The following is a 19,522-nucleotide window of genomic DNA, read 5'->3' as shown; positions in this document are numbered from 1 at the left end:
AAACAGCATCGCCCTCTGCTGGTGAATAAGAACAGGCTGGTATATCAGCCAATTGTGAGCTCACAACCGCAACAGCTTAGAAAGGCATCTGGGACTCTCTCTCACCCCAAAGACAGGCCCCCATGCTGACAGATTTGATTGTATTATTAGCAAAAAAAGCTTTGTAACATATCACAGGGCTCGCAGGCTTGTGGAAATTCCCGTCATAAGCCTCTCTTTAAACCCTCCCACGCATTCATGAAAAACAAAGCTCAGAATCAAAAGATGGGCGCACCTGCTTGGTACGCTGCCCTGCTCTCTGCCACGGGAAAACAGGATGGTACAGCACTTCTAACCTCAGTCAAGCAGACCAAGCATGAACCTCTGTGAAGCAGGAAACGATGGTAGAGTGGACACAGATACACAAATATGTGTATTAGCACCAGTGCTAGGAATTTACAGTGCATTTACACAGAGAATCTGACGATCATGTTACTTGCAGCGTTGCCCAGTGATCGTAGACAGGCTGGGCACTGAGGCAGGCCCAGCACACCGCACAACACACACAACACAATGCTCTGTACAGTACTGATGCTCCTTTATTGAAACTGCAGGTTAGACTGGTGACATCTACAGATCTCTATAAATTATTCATTATCTCATAATCTGGTAAAAATTCCTTAGTATGTACTACAGGGACAGAACATGTGATCGAGGACAGCACAGGACACATAGAAGAGTAAGCAGTAAGAGGTGGAATACCAATACAGTCTCTAAACACTTTACCAGGTTACACTTCGATAAAGTTAAAAACAAGTAACAATTTTCAACAGGCTTTAAGAAACAGATTTTTTGTATTTGCTAACATGTGGACAGTTAACGTGCATTTCATTATATCAGAATTACTGTAAAATAAAACAGAGCCTTAATGAACACAGAGTTGTAAAGAATTTCCGGTCACATTAATATCTAAATAAAGCTTTTAATGTCCTGAAGAAACAACAACACCTGTTTAGCTATAAAGGGTTACGTGCATGTGAAAGTCATAAATAATTAAAATCTTTGTCAATAAAGCCTTTTCCTTTACTCGTGCCATCTTTAATGTCATCCGAAAAAATGAGCATAAACACTAATCTTTAGGAAAATCGTAAATCAAGTATTTGTTAATAAAGCCATTATCTTTTCTGCATGAGAGAGAACTACAGATTTGTCTGTTTCAGGAGTTAGTCTTGCCTTCGACAGCTCAACGAGATCGTGCCTGGTCTTGCAATACAGCAGGAAATTCACTAATACAGTCTCGCACAGCCACACAAACAACGACGGGCACAGCTCACATACTGCAGCCACGCAACACACATGGGCACACATACTGCAGTCATACGGCACACACGTGCCATGTCTTGGCCGCGTCTCCCTGGGCCCGTCAGTCTGTCAGGTAGCTGCTGTTGTCGAAGAGCGGGGTGACGGTGCCGTCCTTCCACTCGATGAGGATCTCTCCGCGCTGCAGGGATGGTGAGCGGTAGGGCAGGGGGGGGCGCTGGGTCAGGGGAGCCCTCTCGTCCACTGCTGCCCGCCCAGGTTGGCCGGCCCTCTCCGTCTGGCTGTAGGACTTCAGCACACACACCAGCTTCTTCTTCCTGAGAGAGATGGGAGCAGGGGCAGCACAGACTCAGAGCACAGAGAGCGAGGGAGGACAGATATAGGAGTCGGCACTTCACTGGGCACCAGGACTCTGGGAACCACTGGGGGCCATGGGCTTTAGAAATGACAGTGATTGACCAACCAATGTTAAAAGAACAGGCGAGTCCTGACCAGTTGCAACTGAGCAGCAGTCTGACTCTGAGAATTGATACACATGCCTCCTCCAATGTGAGGCAAGCAGTTCTGTTGCTCTACCAGCACCGGGTCCTACCTGTTGAAGTGAATGTTGAGCATGAGGATGGTCAGGCCCAGCAGCAGAGCCAGGGCACTCAGGACCAGCATGGCCACCTTCCAGGTCATCCCTGCAAACGAGAACAGACTCAGAACTCACAGCTTGAACCTCCTCTCCTTCACAAATCTTTTTTCATGGCCGTACATTTTTAAGGTATTAATTCAAGCATTCCATTATAACCACTTAAATCTTCTCCAATCAATAAATCAATCATTCTTTATTTAAATACCACCCATTGACACTAAAAGTGTCTCAAGGCGCTTTACAGCATAAGAAACAAACACATCAGCACTTAGTTGTTAAAGGCCTGATCAAACAAGCAACTTTCCAAGAAGGAATTTGTGTTTGTGTGCATCTCACGTTGTCGGGGGTCGTGGTGCAAGATACCTAAAGGAGCAAGGTCCAAACAAAGCTGTCCGAAAAGGAAGGCACACTGATTAAGTTTGTGGAGACCCGGTGTGGGCCACAGTGAGAGATAGAGAAGGGGGAGCTTGTATTATTAGTTGGGCAATAATAGGCAACCAATGCAAATGGACAGGGGTTATATGTGCATGGATATTAGAATATCTAAGTATTCTAGCAGCAGAATTGAGTAGCAGCTGTAACTTAGAAATTGCACTTCTTGTAAATTCTCGCATTATTCACACCATTAATCTGTCTCCTCGGTCTGTTGTCTGACTTTAGTACTGAATTGTCAACTCTTAGGCCACACTGCCACCACCTGGAAAAATGGAGGAACTGCAAGTGCTCATGGAGGTCTAATACAGCCACAATGCTAAAATCCTGCCTATGGAATCACAGCAATCTGACAGGGCAGAGCTCTCCAGTTCTGGGCCTGGATACTACTGGACCTTTTGGTTTTCATCACAAAGATGGCTTTCCACTACTTGATTGAACCAGTTACTGGCTTAATTAATCACTAACCAAAAATGTAAATAAAACCTGATCGTCTGGGGCTCTCTGGGGAACAGGACTGAAGACCTTTACCACTGAGCAGTCAGACTGGGTTGCATCTCTTGGTGCAGTGTTTGGTGATCAATTCTGGCCCAGAAGCCTGAATGCCCTCGTCCAGGACCCACCGTAGTCCAGGCTGAAGAAGGTGGTGGAGGGTCCTGTAGGGGGGGTGCTGGTGTCAGATGGTGGGGGCAGCTCAGTCCTGGGCTCCCTGTCGGAGGGGCTTGGAGACCCTGGGCCGTCCACCATGAGGGCAGCACCTGTAAGTCCTGAAACAGAAGCAGCATGGATCAGACTGGACACCTACCTTGTGCATTAGCACAAGGACTGGCGAGGGACTGCATGTTTCTATTCCGTTTTCAAATCCTGTGCCAATAAATGGGGGACAGAATTGTGTGGCGACTCTGAAATACAGAAAATGTATAATTAATGAATTATTCTATTTTAGGAATGTCTTCAGTATTGACAGTTTGTCTCTGACTGCAAGTTTATCCCCAAACGTCCATTAAGCGGAAATCTCCTTTTCTTGCTAAGGAAGTAAACAAAATGTCTACAAAGTGCCCAGTCAAAGCGCACTTCCCTGCAGTTGTTCTTTGTAATGAAAAGACTTGGAGAACACTTTTCAACAAGATCTCTTTAACGATTCATCTGCAGTGAAGTGGGAACAGGAATATGAATGATCAAAGTCACTTGAAAGTGCTGTGATTTCACTTGAAAATAGACTCTGCTGTAGTTGTACAAACACAACTGCTGCAACTACAGTATGAGAGGTACATCTGATATTTTATCTTAGATTGCATATGACTGGCCTGCTGTATTATCTCTTGTTCTGGTAAATTGAGAGACTGAAACAATATTACAGAGTAGAGACCTTGTTAATGTTTACTGGTACAGCGACATCACATTCAAAGCATTGTACATTGCTGTATGACAGTTAAATCCAGAGGAGTATGTTACTGCACATAGTAAGCCATGGCAAGGACACTATTTACAATGGAGAATGACATCTAACAGGGGTGAAGTGATGCAGACACATGACACTGCTATGAGAACTGTCAGAGGCTTCACTATACTTGAACTCCTAATTTAATTCCACTTCACTCTGCTATTTCAAGCATAACTTGAAGAGTTCACAAGACTCAATATATTTGCTTATATTATTGTTATGAGCCAATGACCTGATGAATCCCTGTAACACAGAGCTGCCCCCCCCACCAAACATACACTTCTGTCCAAAGGAGCCCTACAATCCTCTAAATCTATCTCAGAAGCTACCCTCACTCACTCCAAACACAGGAAATTAACACTGAAGCCATCAACACATTGACAGTATTAACATTTTCATATATTCGGTTTTATACTGATGCACCTCAGTGTAACCTTTTTATACTTCTCCACAGGAAGGAAAGAGTTATATTGCTGCCCAAGAGCAATGTCAAGGCTGACTCCAGAATTGACAACATGCAAGATGGGTCCTGAAAATGTCACTGAAACAATGATGACAGTAAAACTCAGCCCAAGAAAGTGGATGTTGTGATTAATTTGTCCGGGTCCAGGGTTTGGAAAATGACAGATTCCCAACCCTGGTCCTGGAGGAGCCCCTTTTCGTTCCAACCGAGCTCTCAATTACTTAATCAAACCTTAATTGAAGTAACAATCTGCTTAGATTTGACTTTTTAAATAGTATAACAAAGGAGCTGGATTTTTAATATGTCCTTTATAGCATTCTTTACTTAGCTTAAAACCCCTACTGTTTAAAATGATTAAAAGGCTCTTATGGTGGAAATTATTAGTTCAATTAAGGGTTCAATTAAGTAATTGAGAGCTCAGTTGGAACAAAGAACAGAAGGGTAGGGGCTCCTCCAGGACCACTGCATAACTGCATTACTATACAGACAGGTCTAAACTGTAAGGGTATAAATGGCTATGATTGGCACTAACCCCACTGAAGCATCTTCCACTAGGCATACTGAGGCTGTGCACACTAAGAACAATAAAGTCTTCAACCAGACTCTGCCTGATCACGGGAACAGAAAACGCTGACAGATCCATAATAAAGAACAGTCTGTTGCTGTAGTGACTGACAATGTACTGGGGTGCAATGCTGAGCTGCTCTTTGCCAATGGATGATATCTACTGAACACACAGATGAGGCGCTACAAGCACACAGATGTGACAGATGTGCACATGGCACTACAGGGCTGACTGGGGATGCCAGGGAGGCTCCAGCTGGGGGGCAGGGGATGCTGGGTGCTCTTACTCAGCTGGCGTCTGGTGCTGGCCGGAGGGCTGGTGAAGTGGAGGCTGGCGGTGGGTGTCGCTGTGTGCTGTGTGGTGGCAGCCGTGTTCTCATAGTGATGCCAGGAGGGGGACCGCATCGCCTGGGCGCAGACGGTATGATTGGCCAGGGTCCTCCACTTGCTGGCCCGACCACGGTCCCTGGACAGGAACACCTTGGTGGAGCCGAGACGAGCGCTGAGGTGCAGCCCCTTCCCCTGCAGGGTCAGGTGGCCCTTCTTGGAGCAGCCCCAGGCCTGCCCCTCCAATGCCCCTCTGCCTCCTCCTGCCACGCAGCTCTGCAGCCGCACAGGCTCATGCTCCTGGGTCCGCGGGGCGCTCAGGCACTCCCCTGTCCTCAGGCTGGTCAGTGCCTGGGTGTCAGGGTGCCACAGCCACTCCTGGATTCCCAATCCAGGCCGGCACTCCTCCAGAGTCACCCTGCCCTTCCCCTTCACCTCCCACAGCTGCACGCACTTGCCCAGCTGCTCATTCTTCATGCTGAATCCCACCGTCTCTGCCAGAGAGAGGGGAGTGGGGAGGGGACACACAGTGGCTCTCAAAAGTATTCATCCCATGGACTTTCCCACAGGTCATTGTTCTACAACATGAAATCAGAATGGATAATAATAAATTAATTACAAATATGATTGGCACTGGTCAAAGGACTTCACCGTGCCACAAAAAGAGCAAAACAGAAAGCCCCAACAAAACACCAAACTAGGCAGGTTTCCTCCCACACCCAACTCTCTAACCCACCAACACCAACTCGCCTTAATGGGAGGCTGAGGCCTCCTTATATAGCAGGTGGCTGGGGTTGATTGACCTTAATTGATCAATCACCCCAGCCACCTGCAGTCCATGAGCAGGCAGGGAGGGACAATTAACCCCCTCCCTGCCACAGTCCTGGAGTTCAAATCCTGGACCTTAATCCATTTGAGAATACTGCATGTGGAAAGAATTGAAAATTACTGTTCACCAAAGATCCCCATCCAACTTGATGGAGCTTGAGCAATTTTGCAAAGAAGAATGGGCAAAAATCACTGTGTCCAGATGTGCAGAGCGGGTAGAGACTTATCCACATAGACTCATGGCTGTAATTGCAGCCAACGGTGCCTCTACCAAATATTGACTGAAGGGGGTGATTACTTATCCATCCAATTATTTTCTGTTTTGTATTTGTAATTAATTTAGAACAATGTGCAGATTATATTTTTCACTTTGACATTATGGACATTTTCTGTTTTGATCAGTGGCAAAAACTCCTGATTAAATCCATTCTGATTTCATGTTGTAACACAATGACATGTGGGAAAGTCCAAGGGGGGGGGTGAATACTTTTGAGAGCCACTGTACCCTGTGTTATAAAAATCCCTGGGTCTTACTGTACCACTCTCCTGCCTCCTATCTCTGTATGATCCTCAGTGTCCTTGGCTAATTATAGAGGACTGTCAACCAGGAATGGAATGCCAATCTCTGGTCAGAGGACACGCTATCTGCTATGAAAACCAGCGCAGCGAGATTCTTGTACAGGATAGGACACCCGACGCTGTACACCACACACACACACACTCTCTCACACTCACACACATGCCCACACACGTCAACAGCGGAGGTGTCGCCACATCTGGGCAGAATTCCAGTTGCTAGCTAAGGCGAGTCTAAATCAAAGTTCAATTCCTGGAGTCTCTTCACCAGGTCATTGGGTTTTCCTTCCCACTGGAGTTCTCAGTTACTCAGATAATCTACTCATTTGATCCATGAGATGTATGTAGCATCGTTTTGAAGAATTCTACAGTTTTTTATTTTAAAGACTCTTTGGATTCGAGGTGCACTTGTTATAACCCAATTTGCAGTCTGCAGTTTCAGAGCCCTTGTAAAAATGCAACAGGCTGTTCAGTACTGGGGAGATGGTTAGCTAACTCTGAAGCCCTTGCCCCTTTGTATTAAGAGCACTTTATTATGATTATATCATCTCACATGATCCCTCACATTTAAGGATTAGGTAAAACACCGAACATTTGCAGGAGTGGCTGAAAATGCCAGCTTACATCAAGATCAGAAAGCTGAGCTCTAGCGGGACACCAGTGGAGAATTCTGGCAACATCGCAGCCTGTCACAGAATTTCAAAAGTATTTGATGGGCGTTCGGGGGAAAACCCCATATCAAAGTCCTTAATTTACCTAATTGAATTGATACCTTACTTAATTATAATGGGTTCAATCTATTCAGATCTCAAACTGTGACTATGTAATGTTACATTAATCAAATTATTATTGCTTTCAATGTTATATTATATTATACTATATGAGCCAAATAAGGAAAGAGTGGAAGTGTAGTATGGGTCAGCCAAAATTTGTCTGAATATCTATTTTTAGTGACTCCAAGTTAGAAGATACCAAAACAGCCAATTCTAGCTTTAGAACAAAAAAAGAAAGAAAAAAGAAATTGATTCTAACACATCCTTCTATATGAGTTATATGCTGTGCTTAGGTGTCATACTATAACACTCCAAGTAATTTTAAACTAAGGTTTACTACGTTTCGTCTGAAGAATGGCAACAACATAAACCAAGGCACGTTTTCTCTTTATTAAAGAACTTTAATAATAATACAGTTAATTCACCTGACACTATGATTTACCCTTGCGTCTAGGGGGAACCTGTAATTTGATTCATTAGTGCATCTAAATACCCCTGTTCACAAAGCAGTTGGGCATTTTACTGAGGTTACCATGGATGTCCACCTTTTAATGGAATCCCCAACAATGCCACTATCAGTATCAGAAAGGAGAACATTTGAATGTCTGTGAAGAGAGACCTTGAGGATAAATAAATACAGTAGAAAGTATGAATTTCTTTAGTTTGAATAACCCTCCCCTTATCGACTGGATTACTTGAGCTGTATACACCGAGATGCCCACCTTATTCAGCGCAGTCAATTCGCCTTTAATAAAGTTTGATAACTCCGTCATGCCCAGCAAGATACACGGATCCAAAGTAGCCTGTTAGGACAGACTCCTAAGAGTACAGTAGCCTGTTTGTATTTGTGCACATCAGAGCAAAGCAAGCGAAAACAAAATCTTACCTTGAAAGGCGAGAATGTGCAGAATAAAAACCCCGACCAGCTGCGCCTCTCTGCCCATGACTGCGACCTGCCGTCTCCCGTGGCAACTGGGGGTCTGAAGTGCAATGAGGAGGAGAAACAAGCCAGGACTAATACTGTCCAGCTCAGTCCAATTCAATAGCACCGAGCTCTAACTTTGCAAAAGGAACAAAGTAAATGTCTTTTACATTTTCATACACGTATATATTTGCATTATTCTGCAATACAACAGTATCTGTCCTGGGTAACTGTTAATGATTCATAATTGCGTTTCGGTGAAAAACAAACACATTGCATCCCCCCAGTTTCCTCACTCGCATGTACAGCCGTCCACGGCAATCTGGACGCAGACTCTGCGGGTCGGTGGTGCTGAGACTGGGCTCCTCACACTGGGGGTGCGGAGAATGCTAATGTCCCGGGAGAGAGATGGCTGAAATGCGGTCTGTGTGGAGGAGTTCGGAGGACAGCTTTGAAAAACAAACTGCACACCCTTTATGCGCCTATTACGGTAAACTGCTTACCCAACAATGTACTTTATTGTGCAGCTGCCGCCGCGGAGGAGGGCTCTTAGCACAATAATTGGGGGATCTTGAAGGGGTGGCAAGAACAGAGGTCGCGTTCTTGTAGCGCAGATGTCCGCAGATCTGCGCAGATTTGCAGAATTCCACCGCTCCCATTGGTGGAGCCGCCCAGAACTGCGTATATCTGCGCTGTACGGACGCGAGCTTTGCTGGTGTTCTGGCTGCTATACGTGGTGTCAAAGCTGCAGCGACTGAATAGCTCTGTTACTGGGCCAGCAGCTTTACTTGGCTAAGGACGAAGTGTTGAGTGCAGGCTTTTGTCAAGGGTGAGTGTGCGTCACTGGGACAGACCCGGCCTATATGGAAAAGAACCAGCATTTGTACAGTTACCACATACTAGGGTTGGCAGTGCTCCGGGTTTGCTGGCTCCAGAGGTTCAGCTCCAGCTCCGGAGCGGCTCCGGTGCAGCTCCACACTTGCGGCTCCGTCTCTGTCTGCTTTTAACCAGCTCCAGCTCCGGAGACACAAAAAACAGTGCAAACTTTGATGCGATCATTATCTGTATCATTTCCTTTTTTTACTTCTTTCATGTAAATAACTGTTTAACAAAACCAACATATAAACCAATAACAAGCATCTGTTTAACCATTCAAAAAGTAGAAAATTGTAAAGTCTGTGCCGATTAGGGTTGCCACCCGGACAGTATTTTAGCGGACTGTCCGGTATTGTTACACTACATGGCCAACAGTATGTGGACACCCCTTCTAATTAGTGTATATGGCATTTGGGAGACTCTGAGACCAAGTAGAGGAAGATTCTATGGTCTGATGAGACCAACATAGAGCTTTTTGGCCTCAACGCTAAGCCTAACACCACACATCATCCTGAGAACACCATCCCTACCATGAAGCACGCTGGTGGCAGCATTCCGCAAAATAGATGCAGCAAAGTACAGAGAAATCATGTAAAAAACCTTGAGTCATTTAAAGTGAAGGTTAAAACACTCCCATCTTGGAGAAGAAGGCGCTGGAGTCGCTAATGAGGTTTTGACACTCCACAGCTGATAGTAAGGAGGCTGTAATGGTCAAAGCGAGCACTGTTGGTATATTTTCAGACTTACACAAACTCAAGTGTGGCTCATCTGCACTCCTAATACAGAAAGCTGCAGGAAAACAGCTGATACAAACATTTTTGAAAATGTGCTTTTAATTTTTCTTCACGTTTTCCTCATGTTTTATTTGTACTGTAGCATTTAAGGCTTCTGCTATTTGATATTCTTTTAGCCAAGTGTAACCTAAAGTCACATTCTGGTAGCACAGATCTGCACAGAATCTTCACAAATGTTGTGAATTAATTGTGTGGTCAAATTCTGTGCAGATCTGCAGAAATCTGCGGTGCCAGAATGCGATGTCTAAATCACATTTTCACAACTTTGTGTTAAAATGTACTAAATGGCTTGCAGGTGGTTCCGGAGAGGCAATTTCATACACTGGACAATTGCATCAATAACATGTTGGATGTTCCTGCAGCGGAGACACTGGAGCTGCCCTGGCTGACGAACAGGGACAACCAGGTACATTGTACTGCTCTCTCTCTCAGTGCAGTATTAATGAAGTGTCCAGCCAGTCAGTGTGTCTGTACTGTATTAACGCCCCCCCTCTCTTCCTCAGGCCTAGCAGAAGATCATTTATGATCTAATGCCATCGTTCGCGCTGGGAGCGGTGCAGAACAGTGACCTGCTGGCCCTGCAGGAGCAGACAGTGGCCAGAGCAGTGGTCAGAATCCTGCTGCCCAACACTGGACCCCATGCCCGCCCCACTGTGCTAGAGGACCAGGAGCTTGAGCATCTCCCAGCAGGTACATTCTGATGAGATGGGTGTCTCAGTGGGAAATGTGCCAGTTCTCTCCAGTGGGTTATATGGGTTTCATAAGGGCTGCTTGGATGTGTATCTCACAGGTGTAGAACTTGTTGTTCTTGTCGTTTCCTGCAACACTTGAGCTTTGATCGAAACCCAGAAGCCAGGGTAGCAGGACAGGCTGGGGGAGGCGATGGAGGGACAGAAACCGTGACGTGTGTCTCGCTCTGTGTTTCAGGGGCCTCCAGATGGAGGTGCGTCCGCCGCTCCTTGTTCCAGATCCTGGCCGCTGTCTCCCGGCTGTGCTGTTTCAGGGCGGCATCCCAGTGATCCTCCAGCAGCAGCGATATGAGCGCGTCCCCCCCGTCTTACTGGCCTGTTCAGGGACATTAAATAAAGGAACAATAGAAGTTGAGAAAACTTAAATCTTAAGGCAACCAGCTGCATAGCTTTCATAAGTAAACTCAACATTTGGGCACAATGTTCAACAAACTAGAATTCCTAATTCTTATCACATTCCTAATGGTTTCAAGATTTCTTGCGCAGCAAATGCTTTTTCTACTGCTATGAATAATTAAATTTCTTAAATTTAAAGTTGAATTAACTTAAGATTAAACATTGCAAGGGCTTTTAGTTTATATTAGGAGGACTTGAATTCCTGGGTTGTCTCAACATGGGCACTTGCATATCTTTATTACATGTACTTCAGATTAATCATTGCATTGATTTTAAGTATGTGTGAATAGAAATTGTACAAAAAGGCTGTGCAGCTGGTTGCCTTAATATTATGAGTTGATGCAACTTGTAAAATGTTGTTCATCATACTGTATCTTCTCACTTCAATTGCATTAAGGACAGAATCATTTCTTGTTCACTTCCAATAAAATGTTTATTTAAACACTGTTTGAATTACAACAAACATTTCATGCATTTGAGTGTCATACAAACATTAGTGGCTTAACAGCCACAAAATGCTATTCAAAGTAGAATACTGTAGCCTGTGCTTTAGCCCTTGCATGCATGAATTACAAAACATCTGTCTTTCCCCCTTCCTTGAAATTACTGATCTAACAGCGGACAGGTCAAAACAGCTTTACTAATGCATTCCTCTCAATCATGTTATGTTAAATGAGTGATTAATTCAAGAAAGGGAAGAAAGGAAGGGAGGGTGTTTTCTAAGATAATTAAAAACAGGACTTTTGGTAAACATTTGGTTTTGCACATCAAAGTGGCTCTAAATAACATTTCTGACAATAAAATTCCTATTTTCTAAAAATAAAAGAAATGCTGAAAGCATATAGGGTAAAGGCTGAACATCCTCTTCCATATATGCACAACAAAATCTGTATTGCACAAAGTCCACTACAGTGCTCCGATAATCTTTCATACCCAGAATAAAATGTGATGTTTGACACACCATACTTTAAATTAAACATGCTGTTTGCACATCCAATAGGTTCTGTATATCCTATTTACAACACAAAATAAGTAGAAATTTTATTTGGTACACCAAAAAAACAAACCAAAAACTTTACTCAGTTGCGGCTTCATTTTTAGTGAGATGACACTTTCTTCTAATCATAAATATAACCACTATGATGTACAGGTTTCTAGTTTGTTATTAGTGGGTGGGTCAAAGTTTTGATTTAATACGGCCCATGGTGTTTGTCAGACCTTATTTAAACTGAAATATTTGGTTTGCACATACAAGTGATTCTGTACAAGCTATACATTTTTTTATTTTCCTTGCAACAAAACCTGTACTGTATCCACTACAGTGCTCAGAGTTCTTGATATGAAGAAAACTCAATTTAATATAAACCAGGGTCAGTGTCCTGGTGACAACAGGGAAAAAAGAGTGGAATTTGTGGAATAAGTAAATATCACAATCAATTATATACTACAATCAATTAATGTACTGAGATGGTATTGATTGGAGATATACATATGCATTAATAGCATGGGGTTAAAAAAAAGGTTATTTTTCCCACTTGGGTCTACACAGAGAATTATCAATGTGGAGATCTACAAAAGTAGAGATGTATTCTGTAGTGTTTGAAGAGCACCTCTTGATTAGGCTTTTAAAATGTGCATAGGTTGTATTGCATTTTGGGATTGCGCTTGGAGGTCCTGCAAAAAAGGAAGTTAGATTTACAATCATGTAATTTCTTCATAACAAGTTACAAACAGAAAAGTAAGCAATTGTGCAAATCGCAGTACATATTTTCAGATGCAAAATACAATTTCTATCACACAGCTTTAATATTCAAGTTATGAGTATTCAGTTACTTTAACAAAAACTTTGAAGCCTTATCACTTAGGAGCCTTTAATAAATAAGGAATAAAAGGATAGGTTCATATTTTTTGTTGACCATTCGTAAAGCTTAGTATTTGTGTATTAATAAACAATGGGTATATTTCAATATTTGAGATCATCAAAATTTCAAACAGCATCTTCAATTACATAGATTTACAATGTAGCCAAGTTTAATCCATCAATGACAAATTAATTAATACATTAACTACAACATGTCTGTAATAAAAGACAACATGTTATCTAGCCCTACATAAAAACTATAAACTATAAACTAAAAACTATAGTCTGGGAAATGTTGTAAGTTTGTACATATCATATGCACCATAGCACTGTGGACGTATGTTGCAGATATACTCAGACACGTGTAGCGATTGTTGCACTAGCTGCCTCGAAATGCAAACACAATGCTGTGCAACGCTGCTTCCCTTCACTTACCTATCTAACTGGAAGCTCAACACCTCTTGTGGTGGAAGAAAGTTTTGGAGTCTGGAGTTCTAGTCAGAATTTATTACGTGCACGGGAGGAACAGCGCAACACAGAACTCAAGGGATTTTAGGTTTACATGACACTGTTCCCCACCCCTCTGGGACATATCCTCAAGGGGCCTTAACATTTTACAAACAGTGTCTGAATAGTCATTTCTAATAACTAGCAGTGATTTCATTGGCATTCTAAACTAAGCCTAGCTGATGAGGTGGCCTGGGTGAAACTTAGCCTCTCCGCCCTCTATAGGTAGGAACAGGAAAAGATCATGGTCCTTTTCAGGGTCCGAATGATGGAGGATGATGAGAAATGTAGCAGCTTCTTCTTCAAGAAGACGAAGGAGAGGCGGCCTACAATGTCATCCATGATCGACTCCTTGGGGCAGGAGGTGGAGGGCAGAGAGGCTGTCGAGACAGTGGTGCGGGACTTCTACAGGGAGTTATATGACCAGAAGGTGGTGGATCAAAATCTGATCCATCACTTTCTGTCCCTGTTGGAGTCCCCCAAGGAGGGGGACGAGGAAGAGGAGGAGGATCCAGAGATCACCACCACTAATGAAGAGTCTTAACTCTGGAAGAACACCAGGTCCCGATGGCATCCCTGCTGAATTCCATAAGATCTTTTGGGAGGTACTTAAGGAAGATTTGGCATAGGTCTTGGGGGAGGGTATACTGGACTCTTCTATGATATTTCCCCAGACAGGCATACAAGTAAACTAATTTAAAGAATTATATTTCGGTTTGTCTGGGCAAGTAAAATGCAGAGACTGAAAAGAGTGCTGATGGTGAAGGCTGCCATGGATGGAGGTAGGGGGGTCACTGATGTAGTGCGGCTCATTAAGACTCAGGGGCTGGCATATGTGGTTAAGAACATCCAGGCTGCTGACAAGAAAGTGAGTTTTATTAACCGCTTTTACTTTGCCAGCAGCCTGAGACCATTCGGCCTCTGCGCCATGGACAACACCAGGTTGCACTTGTGGGATCCCCTGCTGTTCTACAGGGCGCTCCGAATCTTCGCACTCAAAGTAGACCTCGACAAAGTTTCGCTGGTCTCCTGGTACTACAAGACCATGAGATCTACCCAGGAGACCAGCAGAATAGAAGATTTTCCTCCCAAAACCTGCAGATATGGATGTTTGCCTCACGAATACACAAAAAGATGTCTCCTGGATGGCAGTGAATCGGTGTCTCCCCACTCGAGTGTTCATGTACAGAAGGGGCTTAGCCCGGGTTGACACCTGCCCCTACAAGGGCTGTCTGGGAAAGGAGATGGAGGCTCACATTTTTAAGGAATGCCCCTCCGCGTGCAGGGTCTGGCTCCTGTTGTCTCCGTTCCTCCACAGGTTTGCCGTTCCTGTGCGGATGACCGCCCATCAGATCCTGTATGTTCCAGCCAGAGGATTGACATCTATACCTCTGAGGTGCTGGTGGCGTATTGCCTGCGCGGTGAAACGGGCCCTGTGGGAGGGATGGTACATCTGCTTGTTCAATAAGCAGGAGCTGGACCCAAAGACCATCGCACGGAGGGGCATGAACCTGGTGAAAGACCATGTCAATCTGGAGATCCATGAGAGGGGCAAGGAGGAAGCCTTTAATGGAAAATCCATGATTTGGGGGAGCTAAAAATCCCATGATGGTATCCCACCTGGGGACGGATACTCCCTCTGCTGGAGTCCAAGTGCTTTTAATATTTTATTGATAAAAAAAAAGTATTTTAATGAATACTAATGGTTTTAAAGAAATTATTTGTTTTTAAAAAACACTTGATTTTCTTGTATTGAGGGTGGGAGGGTTTTGTTTTGTTTTATTTCTCTAATGCATTGACCGTCTTATGCTAAGAATGCATCAGACTGTTTTGTTTTGTTTTTGTTTTTTCTTTTGTTGGTTTGTCTGATGCCTTACCGGTTTATTTCAATGCATTAGATTGTTTTGTCATAATTTTGTTATTTTGGCAATTTGCCATCTTATCACAAATTTAATAATTTTCTTTGAATGCACATATTCACTGTATGTTCAGTTCATTTTGCATTTTGGTTTCTTAAACAAGATTTTAAAGTTTTTGAAATTTTTTAAGAAACAGATTTTTTTTTGTTTTAATCGTAAGTATTAAAATTTTTGTTTTAATGTTTTAAATTTTGATGTTGTAAAATACTTAAACAGTATTTACCTAACTAACTAGCAAGCTATTTAGCATCAACAGTAAACTGCACAATTAAAATTGTATAAGTTTAGGGATAGAGTCAAAAAAACGAAGTAGAAGTAGAAAGTAGAAAGCAACCTAACTAACTTAAATTCATTATTTTCCTCAAAATTCTACAAACAATACCCCATAATGACAACGTGAAAGAAGTTTGTTTGAAATCTTTGCAATTTTTAAAAAAATACAGGTCCCACAGTTAACAGTGCATGTCAGAGCACAAACCAAGCCATGAAATGAATGTAATGTAATGAAATTAAATGAAATGAAATGAAGTCCAAGGAATTGTCTGTAGACCTCAGAGACAGGATTGTATCGAGGCACAGATCTGGGGAAGGGTACAGAAAAATGTCTGCAGCATTGAAGGTCCCAATGAGCACAGTGGCCTCCATCATCCGTAAATGGAAGAAGTTTGGAACCACCAGCTCTTCCTAGAGCTGGCCGCTCGGCCAAACTGAGCGATCGGGGGAGAAGGGCCTTAGTCAGGGAGGTGACCAAGAACCCGATGGTCACTCTGACAGAGCTCCAGCGTGTCTCTGGAGAGAGGAGAACCTTCCAGAAGAACAACCATCTGTGCAGCACTCCACCAATCAGGCCTGTATGGCCAGACGGAAGCCAATCCTCAGTAAAAGGCACATGACAGCCCGCCTGGAGTTTGCCAAAAGGCACCTGAAGGACTCTCAGACCAACAAAAACAAACAAACAAAAAACAAACAAAACAAAATTCTCTGGTCTGAAGAGAAAGACAAAGATTGAACTCTTTGGCTTGAATGGCAAGCATCATGTCTGGAAGAAACCAGGCACCGCTCATCACCTGGCCAATACCATCCCTACATTGAAGCATGGTGGTGGCAGCATCATGCTGTGGGGATGTTTTTCAGCGACAGGAACTGGGAGACTAGTCAGGATCGAGGGAAAGATGAATGCAGCAATGTACAGAGACATCCTTGATGAAAACCTGCTCCAGAGTGCTCTGGACCTCAGACTGGGGTGAAGGTTCATCTTCCAACAGGACAATGACCCTAAGCACACAGCCAAGATAACAAAGGAGTGGCTACAGGACAACTCTGTGAATGTCCTTGAGTCCAGAAGCCCAGACTTGAACCTCATTGAACATCTCTGGAGAGATCTGAAAATGGCTGTGCAACGACACTCCCCATCCAACCTGATGGAGCTTGAGAGGTCCTGCAAAGAAGAATGGGAGAAACTGCCCAAAAATAGGTGTGCCAAGCATGTAGCATCATACTCAAAAAGACTTGAGGCTGTAATTGGTGCCAAAGGTGCTTCAACAAAGTATTGAGCAAAGGCTGTGAATACTTATGTACATGTGCTTTTTTTGTTTTTTTATTTTTAATACATTTGCAAAGATTTAAAACAAACTTCTTTCACATTGTCATTCTGGGGTATTGTTTGTAGAATTTTGAGGAAAATAATGAATTTAATCAATTTTGGAATAAGGCTGTAACATAACAAAATGTGGAAAAAGTGAAGCGCTGTGAATACTTTCCGGATTCCAGATTTAAACTCAACTTCTTCTCAAATTTGAAATATATAGTAAATTTCACATTTTGCAAGTTGGCTTTTTTACAGTGTGATGAAGAAGTTGTTTTTATAAATGCCATGTCTGCAGGTCAGCAGTTCTTGAGCTCCAGTGCAGCCAGAGATACGGTGCTGCACTCATTCAGAGAAGATGTTTTTTTTTTTTTAGATTAAAATAATACACTCAGTAAACCTCATGTACCCGCCTGAAGACATTTTTCTGTTTTATTTAAAAGCGGAATGTTTCTCGTACAGGAGCCAAAGGAGAAGCAAGACTCCAGCCCCCCCTCCGGTGCGGCCCCTGCTCTCTCATTCAGGAAGACAGACATCTGAGAGAAACAGAACAAAAGCATCGCTCTGTGCGGCAAAGTGGCCCGATGTGATCAAAGAAAAGCATAGGCATAATAAAGGTCAAACAGAAAGAAAAAACAAACAGTGGTTTATTCGTCTTGGACTTATAAAATGATACAAGGGGGAACTTAATCTAGAAAACGTGGATGATTCCACAGTTGTCGAATACGGGACACGCAGAATGGTTGAACAGAATCATTGTACCATCTGAATGATCTGAAAGTACATACAGTACCTAAAAAGGCCTATATAAAGGAAAGATCATCTCTGCCAGAATCAAAACTAATGTGGTAGTTCAATCACACTATTATTTTGAACTTTGTATTTAAAATGATTGCATTGTATAGAAGAGCCCTGGGGACAGGTGGAAAAAAAAAAAAAAAAACTTTAGAATTTTGATAATTTAAATTCGAAATTTAAACTTTATTTCTTGCTGTCAGGTATCGTATTTGTATTTTAAATTGTCATTTGATTAGCATTTATCATTTTGTATATATTGAATGTTAGAAATATATACTACAAAAAGAAAGTGCTGTAACAATATTCTTTTAGATATATTCTGGTAAGATAAACTTATTTAGCACAAAAAAGAAAACTACAACATCAACATGTTACTTATGTCTAATATTGGGTATTTTTAGGGCTTGTATTTAATAATTTTAACTAACATCCATAGCACATGTGTCAGTAAGCATACATATAATTGCAATAGCTGCATTTTACTGTGAGAGATTGGGACATGAAGGTGATGGAGGACAGGATGGTCAGCCCAGAACACTCTGCAAGGTGTATGAGGAAATAGTATTGTTTTCATCTTTTCTTTATAATTATTATATTTAATTAATATTCAATATAGATGAGGTTTAGACGAGATCATGTCTTAAGTTTTTTAACTGCAGCTGTAGATCATGTCAAAGCATATAATATAATATACTTAGATTTTCAGAAAGCTTTTGACAAGATTCCACACCAAAGACTGATCCTCAAATTGCTAGCTGTAGTTATTCAGGGTAATGTAAGTAGATGGATTATGAACTGGTTGATGTATAGGAAACAGAGGGTATCGATAAGAGGAGTCGCTTCTAACTGGAGTGAGGTTGTTAGTGGAGTACCACAGGGATCAGTATTAGGGCCTTTGCTTTTTCTAATCTATATTAATGACCTGGACTCAGGGATAATTGCAAACTTGTCAAATTCGTAGATGATACTAAAATAGGTGGCTCAGCAGATACAATCTCGGCAGCACAGGCTATTCAAAGGGACTTATAATATTCAGTTGTGGGCCAACACCTGGCAGATGAAATTCAATGTGGACAAGTGCAAGGTAATACATGCAGGTAACAAAAATATCCACTATAATTACACTATGGAGGAATAGAAGTAGAAGTAGTAGAAGTAACGCATGAGAAAGACCTAGGAGTCTATGTGGACTCCTCACTTTCTCCATCCAAACAATGTGGGGAAGCAATAAAAAAGGTAAAGACAATGTTAGGGTATATTGTCAAGTGTAGAATTAAGAACAAGGGCAGTAATGTTCAGACTGTACAATGCACTAGTTAGAGCTCATCTGGATACTGTGTACAGTTCTGGGCTCCACACTTCAAGAAAGATATTGCTGCTCTAGAGGCAGTTCAGAGGAGAGCAACCAGACTTATTCGAGGTCTGAAGGGAATGTCCTACTGAGAGACTGAGGGAACTGAACCCGAGACTACGTGGGGACTTGATTCAAGTCTTCAAAATCATGAAAAGCATCGACCACATCAAACCAGAGGAGCTTTCCCAGATCAGCAGGGACACAAATGGAAATTGGGCTTCAAGGCATTCAAAATGAAAAACAGGAGACACTTCTTCACACAGAGAGGTTTCACAATCTGGAACAAACTCCCCAGCAATGTGGCTGAAGCGACAATTTGGGAAAATTGGTTAGGATAGGATCCTTGGATCACTTAGTTATTAATGGACACCAAACGAGCAAGATGGGTCGAATTGCCTCCTCTCGTTTGTAAACTTTA

General features: G+C 42.7%; 1 protein-coding gene across 1 annotated transcript; it reads right to left on the bottom strand.

The window, feature by feature from the left end:
* Nucleotides 1-560: 560 nt before the first annotated feature.
* Nucleotides 561-8,762, bottom strand: LOC136755389 (uncharacterized). Its single transcript, XM_066711944.1, has 5 exons — nucleotides 8,230-8,762; nucleotides 5,127-5,660; nucleotides 2,992-3,135; nucleotides 1,892-1,982; nucleotides 561-1,616 (listed from the first exon to the last, which is right to left on the bottom strand). The coding sequence occupies exons 1-5, from the start codon at nucleotides 8,285-8,287 to the stop codon at nucleotides 1,403-1,405; spliced, it is 1,041 nt and encodes a 346-aa protein (XP_066568041.1). The 5' UTR covers nucleotides 8,288-8,762; the 3' UTR covers nucleotides 561-1,402.
* Between the last annotated feature and the right edge of the window lie 10,760 nt (nucleotides 8,763-19,522).

The sequence above is a fragment of the Amia ocellicauda genome, chromosome 8 (genome assembly GCF_036373705.1).
Source record: "Amia ocellicauda isolate fAmiCal2 chromosome 8, fAmiCal2.hap1, whole genome shotgun sequence".
NCBI classification, from domain to species: Eukaryota; Metazoa; Chordata; class Actinopteri; order Amiiformes; family Amiidae; genus Amia; species Amia ocellicauda.
This window is presented reverse-complemented; position numbering and strand designations above follow the sequence as displayed.

Bases quoted from the DNA above. Each gene is read 5' to 3' on its own strand.
- LOC136755389 (XM_066711944.1), bottom strand. From the start codon at position 8,287: ATGGGCAGAGAGGCGCAGCTGGTCGGGGTTTTTATTCTGCACATTCTC. The intron at 5,661-8,229 runs GTAAGATTTTGT...TCTCTCTGGCAG, and splicing joins GCACATTCTCGCCTTTCAAG to AGACGGTGGGATTCAGCATG. The intron at 1,617-1,891 runs GTAGGACCCGGT...CATCTCTCTCAG, and splicing joins CTCAACATTCACTTCAACAG to GAAGAAGAAGCTGGTGTGTG.